The 15179-nt window shown below is 42.4% G+C and overlaps 1 protein-coding gene across 2 annotated transcripts in view; it reads left to right on the top strand.

Moving 5' to 3' along the window:
* Positions 1–15179, top strand: part of ankrd13b (ankyrin repeat domain 13B) — a 475933-nt gene that overhangs the window by 431716 nt on the left and 29038 nt on the right. For both annotated transcript variants that reach the window (XM_063031175.1, XM_063031176.1), the window contains 3 exons: positions 387–544; positions 2283–2435; positions 12316–12476. In XM_063031175.1, coding sequence (XP_062887245.1) covers positions 387–544; positions 2283–2435; positions 12316–12476 — 472 coding nt within the window. The remainder of the gene's footprint in view (positions 1–386; positions 545–2282; positions 2436–12315; positions 12477–15179) is intronic.

Raw genomic sequence — 15179 nt, forward strand, 5'->3', positions numbered from 1 at the left:
ATGTCTGTGGACTTGTGAGAAAAAGCGAGGTGATATTTTAAATTATGCAGAAACATCTGGAATGTGGTTCCACAAACATGCTCTATTCCAGACATAGCCAATGAAATATTTATCTTAGCATTTCCGTATTGGACCTGATACTTCAATGGAATACTAGATTATTTCCCCGGTAAGAATGTGCATCTTATTAATTTGAAAGTACTTTGTTAATGTAGATGTTAACTGAGGGACTTACTTAGTCAACAGATTGTTCATTAGGAGGGATCAACTGATTAAATTGCAGCATTTTCATTGCCCCATGATTCCAATATTAGTTTGTTCGACTAACTGTGTAAGTGAACAACAATGAACTGTGATCTATGTCTCTCCTTTTCTATTTTTACAAGGTTTAAAGCAAAGCTCTGGTTGTGCGAGGATCATCCATTGTCCCTCTCTGAGCAGGTAGCTCCCATCATTGACCTCATGGCAATAAGCAATGCACTTTTTGCTAAACTTAGGGACTTTATCACTCTGCGCCTGCCTCCAGGATTCCCTGTCAAAATAGGTAAGTCGGTGAAAGAAGAAACCATTTTGTTTTCCGGATATTGCATCTGAAAAACACATAGAGAATAAACTGTAAACTTTGAAGATCCCTGTCCTGCTTTTTTACACAGGGTTCTCATGAATAGCTGGGGATTGACAATGCAAGGGGCTGTTAAGGTGGAATCCTTGTGGGTAATGGGCCAATGTAGGCAAACACCCGAGCTAATTGCTTGGAAAAAGTCAAACAGCAGCTGTTTTTAATTTGCAACCCAAGGAGAATTGACATTATCAAGATTAAAATGCAGCAGAAATTAATTATCTTTTTCTCCCTCTCCAGAAAGCAATGTTTGTGGTGTGATATCTGAAGTCAGGAAGGCTGTGTTGATTATAACTTGAATGTAACTCCACATTGGCAGGATGTGATTCTGATAAGGACTGTAGTTGTTCTCCCTAGTGTGAACACCACTAATTATCAAGTCCCTGTCATCTTCTGCATGATTTCCAAGCATCACAGAGCTCTATAAAAAAGTTTAATATGCTAGACATCATTATTGTTGCTTTCAGCTTGCTAGTTTGCTGTTTAGTCACACCACTCCCCAACAAGGATTTAAACATTTATACTAGTCTGATACCTCAGACTAATATTCCTTCATCATATTTCACAAGGTGTAATATTTCCAACAAAATTATTTCCTATTTTGCCCATTCAGGGGAATGATGACAACCCTTCCACAGGTTTAAAACTATTTCTAATGCGTCAGAGGTACCTCTTGGAAATAGACTCCAGATTTCATAGCTCATGTTTGCTTCTCCTACTGAATATCCGTTTGTGCTGTAGCAAGTGCAAGAATTTTAAAAGTATTATCCCCATATAAATTGACAAGAAAATAAATCACAATGCCATGGCTTGCCGCCTTAGTGCTGAAGTAGACCAAGGCCTACCTTTGGCTCTTGTTTGTTTTCTTGAAGTAACCTATCTTGGCCTTCATGTCTTTCCCAAGCGTAGTGATTTCCAATATCTTCATCCTTGTTTCCTTTTCACCAGCTCAATAGAAGATAGAGCCATTATTTATGATCACCCCCACCCCACGAAGGATTTTTCATTTTGCACTCTTGAAACAGGCATTTTACAAAATTCAACGATGTAGGTGTTTATTGGTTGCTCAAGCCTTGAAAAATACTTTCAAACAGATCACATTCTGAGTAATGCATGTCACAAGCCGCAGGTTCAATGGTAGCCTTCTGAACTCTCTCCACTTGAGAGAAACCCTATTAGATTAATTTCCCCCTTGTGAAGTAACTCCAGTGCTTGGCTCGAAAATCAATTTACACTTATCTGCAAACTGATTTTAAATTACTTAAAATCACTAAATGGCAACCACTTAACATAAATCTTAACAAATGCTTTCTTAAAATAAGAAAAACACAATGGACTAACAGCACTGTACAAGGGAGACCAATGATCTATCTTGATAACATCCCTCAAGTGTGCACTACTGAGGTAAATCAGATTAACTGGGAGTTTTCTGCTTAAGATTGCCCACCTGTCTTAATTTCCCAATGGAAGAGTTGCTTCCCTGAGAACATGCTGAATCGTTACATCAGTGTAAGCATTTCTGTTAAACCCAATTCTTTTAACAGTTGTGAAATGTAGATACAATGGGAAGTATGTTTCTCTTTAAATACAAATGTTTAGTTTTACATGCAGTTTTTTGAAGCTTTGTGCAGAGGCATCAGCAATGTTTACATCTTCTCTGCAGAGATTCCAATTTTTCACATCCTAAACGCACGTATCACCTTTGGGAACTTGAATGGTAGTGACGAACCAGTGAACTCCATCAGGAACAGTCCTTCCAGTGAGGCTCCGTCTCCCAGCAGTGACACTTCTAGTGTGAGCAGCTCCAGCTCCATGAGTATGTATTAAAAAAAAAGCCCCAGGTCTGTGATTAACTACCTACAGTGAGTAACTTGTGGCAAACGTGTGGCACGTATTAATCTTCCAACATGCCAATCAGCTACGGCCGACTAAATGACATTGGGATCATTCAATTCTACCTGAACGTGTAATATTGTTGACAGTGGGTAATTCGGAGCCGGTGTTACACCTGTTCTGATCTTTATTTCTTATTACAGTCAGTAAAATTTGAGAGGCCAGATTTCTGATTCTCTGATACCCATTTTACATAATAAGTCAAAAGTACCCCCATTGTGTTCAAACGTGGGCACAGCAGTTAAATATTTAATCACAAAGCCGATTACTTATTTAATTATTTATGGTTCATCTGTATCCTTTTTTGTTCTAACAAATCCACTATAATCATAATCCAAATGTTAATGTGTTTTTGTCTTGTTTTATTCATCTTTATTCATTATGTCCTCCTCAATCTCTTTTTTTTTAATTTGTCTTTAAGATCTGTTGGGTTTCACAGTGTAATGTATGGAAATAGTTTATTGGATGGAAGTACTAAGGCTATCTTCCTCTGCCTGCATTAGTGAAACTGGCTTTTTAAGACTATAAGACATAGGAGCTGAATTAGGCCATTCAGACCATCGAGTATGATCCACCATTCCATCATGGCTGTCCCTCTCCACCCCATTTTTCCTTCTCCCTGCAACCTTTGATGCCCTGATTAATCAAGAACCTATCAACTTCCGCCTTAAATATACCCAATGACTTGGCCTGCACAACATTCTGAGGCAATGAGTTCCACAGACTCACCACTATCTGGCTAAAGAAATTTGTCCTCATCTCTGTTCTAAATGGATGTCCCTCTATTCTGAGGCACTGCCTTCTGGTCCTAGATCCCCACCTATATGAATCATTCTCTCCACATCCACTCTAAGCAGCCTCTTGTGCGACACCTCGTTAAAAGCCTTCTGATATTCCAAGTAAACATTATCCACTGACTCTCCTTTGCCTGTCTTGCCTGTTATTTCCTCAAAAAATTCCAACAGATTTGTCAAGCAAGATTTCCCCTTAAGGAAACCATGCTGACTTTGGCTTATTGTATCATGTGCGTCCACGTACCTCAAAACCTCATCCTGAGTAATGGATTCCAACATCTTTCCAACCACAGAAGTAAGACTAACTGGCCTATAATTTCCTTTCTTTGGCTTCCCTTCCTCCTTAAAGAGTAGAGTGATATTTGCAACTTTCCAGTCCTCCAGAACCTAGTGATTTTGAATGATCATTACTAATGCCTCTACAATATCTTCAGCCATCTCTTTCGGAACCCTGGGGTGTAGTCCATTTTTTCCAAGTGACCTATCTACCTTCAGACCTTTCAGATCAAGCACCTTCTCCATTGTAATAGTAACAACACTGCTCCTGACACTCCTGAATTTCTGGCATACTGCTAGTGGCTTCCACAGCGAAGACTGATGCAAAATACTTATTAAGTTTGTCCACCATTTCTTGGTCCCCCATTACTACCTCTCTAGTGTCATTTTCCAGCAGTCCAATATCCACTCTTGTCCCTCTTTTACTCTTTATATATCTGAAAAAGATTTTTGCATCCTCTTTTATATTGTAGTGAGCATTTGGTCCATGATGACAGACGAGAGAAGCTCATTTAGCTGAAATGCGGGTTTTATTGCAATAAGCACAAAAACAGACCGGATGTTATGACCTGCTGAGAGATCCACTCAGTCAGATTTGGGAACAGCTTCTTTCCAACTGCGATAAGACTGCTGAACGGATCCTGACCCGGATCTGGGCCGTACCCTCCAAATATCCGGACCTGCCTCTCAGTTTTTTTGCACTGCCTTACTTCCCATTTTTCTATTTTCTATTCATGATTTATAATTTACATTTTTAGTATTTACTATCGATTTGTAATTCAGGGAGAGGGAAGCGCAGAATCAAATATCGCTGTGATGATTGTACGTTCTAGTATCGATTGTTTGGCGACAATAAAGTATAAAGTATAAAGTCTCATACAGAGGGGAAGTTGATTATTACACACCCTGGTTACAGTTAGAACCCACAAACGTACAAGTGAATAATTTTACACCCAAGCTAAAATGTCACAGTAAATGAACTTGAAAATCCTTCCATAATCCTGCGAATGCATTTTTAAAAAAGACGATAAATAGCAGACAAGAGAAATGCTGCAGATGCACAGTTGCCGGTGACCGTAGCCAGCTGGACCACTGTCATTGTCCACCAAGGCACGGAGGGCTCGTTCGTCTTGGGCAGCAGACCCTGATGGATTACAGTGATAGTTGACCCTGTGTCCACTGCTGTGTGGCATCTGATATCCTCCACCATACAGTCCACGTATGAGTTTTGCTCTTCACCTGAGCGGCCCAATTGGGGAGTCAACAGTGATGGGATTCTGCTGGAGGTCTGGAGCAGCAGCCCCTGCTCAGCATTTCCAGATGTCTGCACTGGGCTGTGTGTGGCGGTCCTGGGCCACGTGGCCCGCCTCACCACACCGGTAGCAGAGGATCGCTCCGAAGCACGCAATGGGGCTGGCATGGCGCTGGTCGGACTTGTCTCACGGGCTCTTCCTTGTCAGTTTTCAGTTTCCTCCTCTGCCTCAGTGACACAAGCCCGGGAAGTTGCTCCTGTCCTCTCCATCCTCTCCATCTCAGCCAACAATGATGTCAGGTGAACATGGCGCTCCAGCATCAGCAGTTTTACAAAGGCCTGGAGGGCAAGCTCTTCCTGGGCTGCAGGAGGGAACTGGGGGTAGCCATGCAAGCACAGTGGCGGAGATCTGCTGTGAATGCCCCCAAGCTCTCTCCCACAGGATGCCATCTGCTGCCCAGTTCTTCCCTTTGCTTCCTCCAATGGCCTCTGCCTGAAACAGTGCTTCAGGGCCGCTACAAGGGCCCTGTAGTCACTCTGCTCAGTTGATGTTAGGTCGAGGAGGGCCTACAGGGCAATTCCTTCAGTGCCAGGGCAAGTTTCACCGCTGTCTCGGTGTGGTTCCATCCACTGCGCCATGCAGTAAGTTTGACTTGCGCCAGGTAAGGCTCCAGGTGGCCGGTACCGTTGTATCAGGGGAGCTTCAAGGTGGACCTTGTGGTGTTGATTACTGGGGCCCACTGACCTTCCTCTTGCTCCTGTGCTATTGGTGGTGCCTGCTGCGTAGCTCGCTTTCCCGTGGCTGGGGTGCCTTAGGTTCCCCGGTGTGAGCTGCGAGGGAGGTGGGTGATGCGCTCTGCCATGTACCCCGGTTTGGGGAGCCTGGGTATGCTCGCCTCATTGGGGTTCCCTGGGAAGGCACGATGTTCAGTTCCCGGGTTTTCCCCCTGGGTTGGTGTTCTTAATTCGGGAGCCTGGCCCGAGGGTACCGGGGAGGCCCCTCAACTTATACCCCGGGTCTTAAGGCCCTCCATCCGAGCTCGTAGCTCTCAATTTCTCTGTCAGTTTCTAATCCTACTCCTGATACCGATGTGGTGAGCATTTGGTCCATGGTGACAGACGGGAGAAGCACGTTTAGCTCAGCTGACAGCGTTGTTGCGATAAGCACAAAAACGGGCCAGGCACAATGACTCGGGGAGAGAACTGCTCTGTCTCATACAGATGGGAGAGGTGATTATTACGTACCTCAGTTCCAGTCAGGGTGACCCACAAACACACAAACGAATAACTGTATAACCCCTGCTAAATGAACGTGAATATCCCAGTATAATCCCACGAACACATTTTAACCACGAGCAATAACTAGCACTGGCCGCCAGGAATGCTGGGGCGAGCTGTCGACCACAGCAACTCCCGGAGCTCTGCAATATCATTGGCTAGCTTACATTCATATTCCATCTTTTCCTTCTGACTTTTTAATTGGCTTCTGATGGTTTTTAAAAGCTTCCCAATCCTCTACCTTCCCACTATTTTTTTCTATATTATGTGCCGTCTTTTTTGCTCTTATGCTGTCTTTGGCTTCCTTTGTTAGCCATGGTTACCTCACGGTTAACATGCATTTTGGAGATATAAATGGTACGACATGGAAGCAGGACCTTTGCCCTAACTGGTCCATGCCAACCAAGCTGCCTATCCATGCTGGACCCATTTTCCCGCCTTTAACCACCTTTGATTTAGATCATTAACATCATATTACCATGCCATGCAACACTGATTATATAGAAGAATCTCATATACCAACCACTCTTTCTACTGCCAGATTTCCTTCTGAGATATGAAAGATCTCACCTGGCTTCTGAATTAGTGACTGATGGAAAGGCTGGATCTCTATTTCCCTGTTTCTTCTCCAAAAGCTGGATCTTTCTCGTGCTGTATTCCGTCAAGCTGATCTGCTGATGTGCTGTCAATGACACCAGGACTACCTTTTTTATGTATGCAGCTGAGTGTGTTTCTGCCTAAGCTATCTCATCAAAACAAATGCAAATTATGATGAAGTCCAAGGCAGCCCTTTGCCCAGTGTAGACCTGATGTGCTTGTGTCCTGCCAGAACGATCTCTTATAAAGGGTTTGAGTTTATAACCCTCCCTGATTCCTCAATCACATTTTGTCTGTCTTTCCTGGCTTTGTTATGCACAAGGCTGTTAGTAATAGTATTCCCTGTATGGATTCTTTTAACCGAACTGCTCACTTGAAAGTACAACTACATGAAACCACTCCTAATAGTGTGAAAGAATATAATATTGCTGGGTGGTATTTTACACAGTATAACTGTGGATACAAAATGCACAGAGATGTGGCGGTTTATATTTAAATCATTAACATTTAGAAATTGCTGTAACTGAGGGTGCAGTGTACTCTTATCTCAGCGTTGGGTAGTAATAGGTGTTAGCCACTGGCTTCCGAACCCCTTAGGAAATAGTCACCCTGCTTCATACAGCCCTATAGCACAGAAGTAGGCCCTTTGGCCCATCCAGTCCATGTCAGCCTGGACTTCTGCCACATCTCATCTACCAGCACTGGGACCATAGCCCTACGTACCTCTCTCATCCATGCACCTATTGCAAATTTCTCTTACATGTTACAACTGAACCAACAGCTACCACTTCCACAGGCAGCTCGTTCCACGCTCACACCTCCTGTTTCTATTTGCTCCTCTATGCTGTTAAAACATGAAAATGGGAATAGTTATGATGTTTCCCACTGTTCAGAAGACTGTAGACACTCACTGTTTATGCTGAAATTCTGTCTCTTGGGCATGTGCCCTTGGGCAAATGAAGTGTAGCTGACAGATGCAAAACCTTTCCCTAACACATGTCAGGAGAATAGCTCTCCTTTCAATATAACTCTGCATCAAGAGTACCAGTTATGATAACAGTGGGATACGATATCATAAATTATTAAATTATTGGATTATCTATCCAGAGTCCTGGGCTAATGATTCTGAGACATATTCAGATCACAGCACACCTGTTTGGGGATTAAAACGTCATTGATTAAATGAATTTTGGAATTAAAAAATATCAGTAATGGTGATTGTGAAACTGTTTTGATTCACGTTAAAAAACAAACACCTGGGAACTTCATGGATAGCCAGGAAGTTTTCCGAGGGTGGAAGTGCCTAATATGAGGGGCAATAATTTTAAGGTGACTGGAGGAAAGTATAGGGGAATGTCAGAAGTAAGTTGCTTCACACAGAGAGTGGTGGTGCATGGAACGCCCTGCCAGGGATGGTGGTAAAGGCAGATACATCAGGGACATCAAAGAAACTCTTTGACAGGCACAAGGATGATAGAAATATGGAGGGCTATGTAGAAGGGAAGGATTAGATTGACCTTAGAGTAGGTTATAAGACTGACACAACATTGTGGGCCATAGTGCCTGTGACTTTCTATGTTCATGGAAGAACTCTACGTGATTCCAGGTTCACATATCTGGGTTGACTCTTAGCTGCCTTCTGAAATGGGCTGGCCAGTCACTAAGTTCACAAGCAGTTAGGGATAAGTAAATGACTCCCAAACCCCACGAATGAATATAACATGTAGAATTTGTCAGTGCTCTATATAGAGTAATCTGTAGTAATTATGTTGATTAATTGACTTTGATTGTGAACTATTAATTCTTGTTGTGTTACTGATTTCTTTTGGCTGTGATCAATGTTTCAAATAGTTTTTTTTTAAATTAACAAAGGCAAAGCTCCTCTCTTGATCACCTAGAGCATAGTGCAAACATGCCATAGAATGCCATTACAGAAGCATATAAAATAAATGGAACCACAAGCACAAGAAAATCTGCAGAAGCTGGAAATCCAAAGCAACACACACAAAATGCTGGAGGAACTCAGCAGGCCAGGGAGCATCTATGGGAAAGAGTAAACAGTCAACGTTTCAGGCTGAGACCCTTCTGGACTGGAAAGGAAGGGAAGAAGTCTATCTTTCCATCACCTTATATTCCTTCTGGGTAGCCTCCAACCTGATGGCATGAACATTGATTTCTCAAACTGCTGGTAATTGCTCCCTGTCCTTCACCATTCCCCATTCCTGTTTCCCTCTCTCACCTTACCTGCCCATCACCTCCCTCTGGTGCTCCTCCCCCTTCCCTCTCTTCCATGGTCTTCTACCCCCTCCTATCAGGTTCCCCCTTCTCCAGCCCTTTATCTCTTTCACCAATTAACTTCCCAGCTATTTACTTCACCACCTCCCCCTCTCCCAGCTTCACCTATCACCTGCGATCTTGTACCTCTTCCTCCTCTGACTTCTCCCCTTCCTTTCCAGTCCTGATGAAGGGGCTCGGCCTGAAACGTCAACTATCGTTTCCATAGATACTGCCTGGCCTGCTGAGTTCCTCCAGCATTTTGTGTGTGTTGCTTAAAACAGAAAGAAAGCTAGCATTGTTTTTGGCCTCACCAAGTTGCAACCACCCAAACAGTTGCTGTTGTCAGCAGCGATTGGGGTTGTGGTAGCTTAATGGGTAATTTTCAGGGCTATCAACTTTGGTTCCGGATCGTTGGTTCAAACCCCACCAACACAGCTGGGATACTTAAATACAAGTCATTAAGTAAATCTGGAATTTGAAGAATAAAGTTGGAAAAGGAGCCACTTAAATGACTCTAAGCTTTCTTGTGCACATGTTTTACCATGATTGAAACCAGGAAAATAATTTTAATTTAACAGTGGGTGCTTCAGCGTCAGAATCAGAATCAGGTTTATTATCACTGATATATACCATGAAATTTGTTCCTTTGAACAACAGCAGTGCAATACATAAAATAAACTATAAATTATAATAGGCAATATATATATATATATATATATATTTCCTGTTGTATATAATAGGAAAGTAATACAAAAAGAGAGCAAAAATGAAGAGGTCATGTTCATGGGTTCATTGACCCTTCAGAAGTCTAATGGTAGAGGGGAAGAAGCTGTTCCTAAAGCATCATCAAAGACTGCAATTTAATAGGCATTTAGACAGGGACATGAACAGTCAGGGAATGGAGGGTTATAGACCGTATGCAGGCAGATGGGATTGGTTTAATTTGTCATCATGGTCAGCATAGACATTGCTTGCCAAAAGGTCTGAGCCTGCAGTTCAATCTTTGCAAGAGGGCTAATACCATAGTGGTAAACTGAGGCAAAACTGATCAACCAACTTTAATCCTTGATTGTGATCTGTAAGTACAGCAATGTAACTCTTCTTTTATCTGTTATAGCATTCTGATTTCTTCCTGTCGGTGCTGTAAAGGCAGGAGACCAAGTTAGTGAATTATTTTGAATCTCCTCAGCTCAAATTTGTGACCATAGCCACTGTGTGCTGTCAGCCTGTCTAGTGATATCATAGAAACACATCCCAGAATAACGGGTAGAAATTGGAGACAGAGAGATACCCAGAGAGAGTTGGGGACACCAGCAGATGGCTAGAAACATAAAGTGAGATAAGAAGGACAAATCTAAACCAGACACCAGTCTTGTATGGAGCCAGCAACTGTATAAACCAGCAGCATCCTTTCAGAAGCATTATTTTGTTGTAAATGATAGCCTTTTGCAAGTCCCATGAGTGTATCCCACTCTTAATCTTAAATGGATATTGCTTCCTTAAACACAAGCTGCTGCTGGTCAGACGGTGAAAGTGCACTTTTTATACAGCCAGTGAGATCAACAAGGTAAACTGGCCACATTGACATAGGATAATACACTGAGATGGCCAAACCACTGAAAAATAAATGACCAAGAGCATATAATGAAAAGAGCAGATTGTTATAACTCCACTCTGAGATCAACATGAGTAATTTCAATGCTCTTGATCATTTATTTTTCCTAGTCTAATCACGGGACAATTTACAATGACTAAGTAACCTATCAAGCAGTGTGTCTTTGGAGTGTGGGAGGAAACTGGAGCACCCGGAGGAAACCCGCGTGGTCACGGGGAGAATGCACTACAGGGCAGTGGCGGGAATTGCCTGTACTGTAAAGCGTTGTGCGAACCACTATGCTACTGTGCTGCCCCTTTTGTCATCCAAACTAGAGGAACAACACTGTGTTTATGAAATGTGATAGCTTAATCAGTGGAGGATGATGACTTAAACCGACTATGGTGTTAGCCTTTGGTGATCATGCCATTTTACACTGAAAGAAAGATGTGTTAATTGTAGGTGACTCATGGATTTCTTTGGTGATAACTGGATATTTTTTGATACTATATATAACCAAGTCTTTCTGTAAAGTTATCAGGCTACTAATTCATGAAGCATTTTTTCAGTATCTGTATCAAGAAGTAAATTGGCTCTAAGCTGGATGCACAGGGCATTATAATAATGCTGGATTTAGCATGTAATTGCTTTTATCTTATTTGGTGGAGAAGATCCCCTGTGATTTCCACTAGCTGCGAATGAGAAGATTTTACACAATGGTTTTACTGGCACAGATTTGCTGCAATATTTGCAGTGGACAATGGAAAAATCTCTCTCATTTTGCTAATCAGGCTTTCCTGACCATCAGAGGGAACAGAATCGGTCACTGCTTTCACCGTGTCACCAGCTGAGCTAGACCATTGGGAGCCAGCACTGAAGCAAAATAAAACAGTTCATTTTATGTCCCCTGTTAGTTCAAGCAAATGCATGCTTATGAATTATTACATGCAAATTAACTAGTATTTGTTGTAGGGGGAATTATTAGGGTTCTACAAATAGCCTGTCATCTTATAGCAGATCAGCACAGCACAGAACTAATCAGTTAGGGAATCCCAGATTTGCACTGCAAGGTGCCCAAACATTCAGTTTCAGTTATTCCACCAGAAAGAAGGAAAAGATTCAATCCTGTATTATGTGAGATGGGATTAGAATAGTCTTATTATATGTTTATTATTTCTAGAAGGTTGATAGACAGTGTAGACCTGATGAGCCAAAGCCCTAAGGACCTGTCTCTATGCTCTATCCCTCAATATCTATTCCAACTCTTTAAAATTATCCTGCTTTCGAACATTCCAGCATAGTAACAGGCCCCAGTGATAATAATTAAACATATTTGTTGCTGCATAGTAAAATGGAGACAGCACAACCTCTCCTTATTGGCTTCCTGTCGCTAATGCACATGCTCACAACTATCACATACTCTTCTTAAAAGGGAACTATATCAAGTGTTCTTATAGTGTTCACACAGACATATCAACAGTTAAACACAAATGACTGGATAATATATGCTGTTGTTTTCCTTTTTAGAGTTCCATTCAGAAGCCTCTCATTTAATTAACTTATTAGTTTTTCAGCCCACTTAGGCAATCCTGGCTCCCGGCGGAACAGTTCCATTAGTTCTGCCGCCTGGATTGTGCAAATAACTCTCACATCTATCAAGGGTAATAGAGAACCTGCTGGAATCTATTTTAACAAAAGCAAAATCTCCATTGACTTTAAGCTTTTGTTTTGCCAGCTTCATGTCGTGGCTGCGATATGGACCCAGCACTCTTCGAGGTGCCCAGAGGCTACACTGTAGTCGGCAGCAATCGGGACTCCCTGAGAGAGGAGGATGATGACCTCTTGCAGTTTGCGATTCAGCAGAGTTTGCTCGAAGCAGGCACGGAATATGATCAGGTACGGAAAAATTGTCACTCTTGTTGGAACCTGTGGCTGGGAGTTAGAATTGATTGTCAGAACTGATGGATAAGGTCTACGTTGCAAGATCTGGAGGTTGGCAATGTATGAGTGTCAAACTCCTGGAGCATGAGCTCCAGGAATTTCAAACTCCTGGGAGTGCACTTCTCACACACTTTTCATGGTCTCAGAACATATTGTACACAATCAAGAAATCTCAGCAATGCCTCTGCTTTCTGAAGACACTGAAGAGAGCTAAACTATGCATATTAATAGTCAAATCCCTCTACAGGTGCACAGTAGAGAGCATCCTAAAATGGTGCATCACTGTATTGTCCAGAAACTACTACGGCGGACAGGAAGGCCCTACGATGATCAGCACACCACGAGCGCTAGCCTACCTACTATGAAGGACATATGTACAGAAAGGTGCCAGAGAAAGGCCAGCAACCTCTTGAAGGATCCCACCCACCCTGCTCATGGACTGTTTGTCCCACTCCCATTAGGGAGGAAGCCACATAGCATCCACACCAGGATCACCAGCCTCAAAAGCAGTTACTTTCCCCGAGAAGTAAGGCTGATCAACACCTCCACCCACCAACCCACTCCACGACACTGAACCCCCATCACCACTACTTTATATCTCCTCAACTTATGTACAGACACTCTTGTGCCTAGAGTCACTTTATGTACTGTACATACAATCAATCTATATTTACAAGGGTACCTTAGGCATTTATACTTATTGTGTTTTTTATTATTGTGCTCCTTATTGTGTTTTTTTGTGCTGCATCGATGTGGAGGAACAATTATTTTGTTCTCCTTTAGACTTGTGAACTGGAAATGATATTAAGCAATCTTGCATCTTGAATGATAACAGCTAGCATTTGAACCTACTTACCAGGAACTGAGGATCAGTACGACATACTGAGGCCAGGGAATTGAACTGCATGTCTTAAACGATGGAGTGCAATTAAATGGCTGGAATGATATGGCAAGAGCCAGGGTTTAGAAGTACATGTTAAGGGGAATTTTGGATCTACATGTTAAGGGTGAGAGATTGCAATTTTTCTTGCTAAAGACCAGAGCTTTTAGAAATAACTGGACAGATGAGAATTTAAGATATTTTACCAACTGCTCTTGTTGTAAGTAAAATGTTGTAAGTAAAATTTCATAGCATACAGATATCTTCCATTGTATTGGTGAGGAATGAAATCTTTTACTTTGCTGCATGAGGTTTTTCTGTGTGTAAGTGTGATTATTGTTTTAAGAGATTCTTTAGGCCTGAGATGCCATTGATAAACGTGTAAGTGTTATTTAATTCTCTCTAGTAGTTATTTTAGACCATGAGACCATAAGACATAGGAGCAGAATTAGGTCATCTGGCCCATCGAGTCTGCTCCACCATTCAATCATGGCTGATCCTTTTTTCTCTCTCCTCCTCAACCCCAGTTCCCGGCCTTCTCCCTGGAACCTTTGATACCATGTTCAATCAAGAACCAATCAATCTCTACCTTAAACGTACCCAATGACCTGGCCTCCACAGCCGCACATGGCAACAAAGTCCACAAATTCACCACCCTTTGGCCAAAGAAATTTGGGCATAGAAATCAGTGGTCTTAATTATGATGTTCCCTTTGAATCTCAGTGGACTGTAATTGCCAGCTTTATTTATTTATTTAATGCTTGTACATACTGTTATCATTTTGTGCATTGCACTATACTGCTGCTGCAAAAGAAAAACAAATTTCATGACACATATGAGTGACGATAAACCCGATTCTGATATGAGTGTCTATTGTGGACTGAGAGTGGGAAGGGGGCAGGTTGAGGGGAATCATTGCTGGGGTAAAGGGAAGGGAGAGAGGAGAGAGAGCAGGAAGCACTGGACAGACATTCTGTAACGATCAATAAATCAATTGTTCAGAATCAAATGACCTTATCTGGTATCTCAGGGTTGTGTGTGTCTGCGCCCGTGTCACCTCCCCCCCCATGCCCCGTTACTCCTCTGCCATCTGTGCCATACCCCTCCTGCGGCACTCCACTCTTGCCATTCCCAAAATCCTTTGCTCTGGCCAGATTTACAAACTCACTCTTTGCTCCATGTTGACAAATACAGTAAATGTCTAATGCACCCTAGCAATATATATGTGCCTAAGACTTTTGTATAGTACTGTATTCTAAGTCAAACTGATAATAAATGAATTGGGGCCATTCTATACAGACAATTACATCAGTAAGATGAAAGAGCTGATTGTGGACTTCAGGAGGGGTAAGATGAAGAAGCACATAGCAATCCTCTTAGAGGGATCAGAAGTGGAGAGAGTGAGCAGCTTCAGGTTCCTGGGTGTCAAGATCTCAGAAGATCTAGCCTGGTCCCAACATATCGATATAGTCATAAAGAAGGCAAGACAGCGGCTATACTTTAAAAGGAGCTTGAAGAGATTTGGCATGTCAACAAATACACGCTGAAATTTCTACAGTTGTACTGTGGAGAACATTCTGACAGGATGCATTACTGTCTGGTATGGAAGGCCTACTGCACAGGACTGAAAGAAGCTGCAGAAGGTTGTAAATCTAGTCAGCTCCATCTTGGGCACTAGCCTATAGAGTACCCAGGACATCTTTAGGGAGCGGTGTCTCAGAAAGGCAGTGTCCATTATTAAGGATCTCCAGCACCAAGGTCATGCCCTTTTCTCACTG

Source organism: Mobula hypostoma, chromosome 23, assembly GCF_963921235.1.
Source record: "Mobula hypostoma chromosome 23, sMobHyp1.1, whole genome shotgun sequence".
NCBI lineage: Eukaryota > Metazoa > Chordata > Chondrichthyes > Myliobatiformes > Myliobatidae > Mobula > Mobula hypostoma.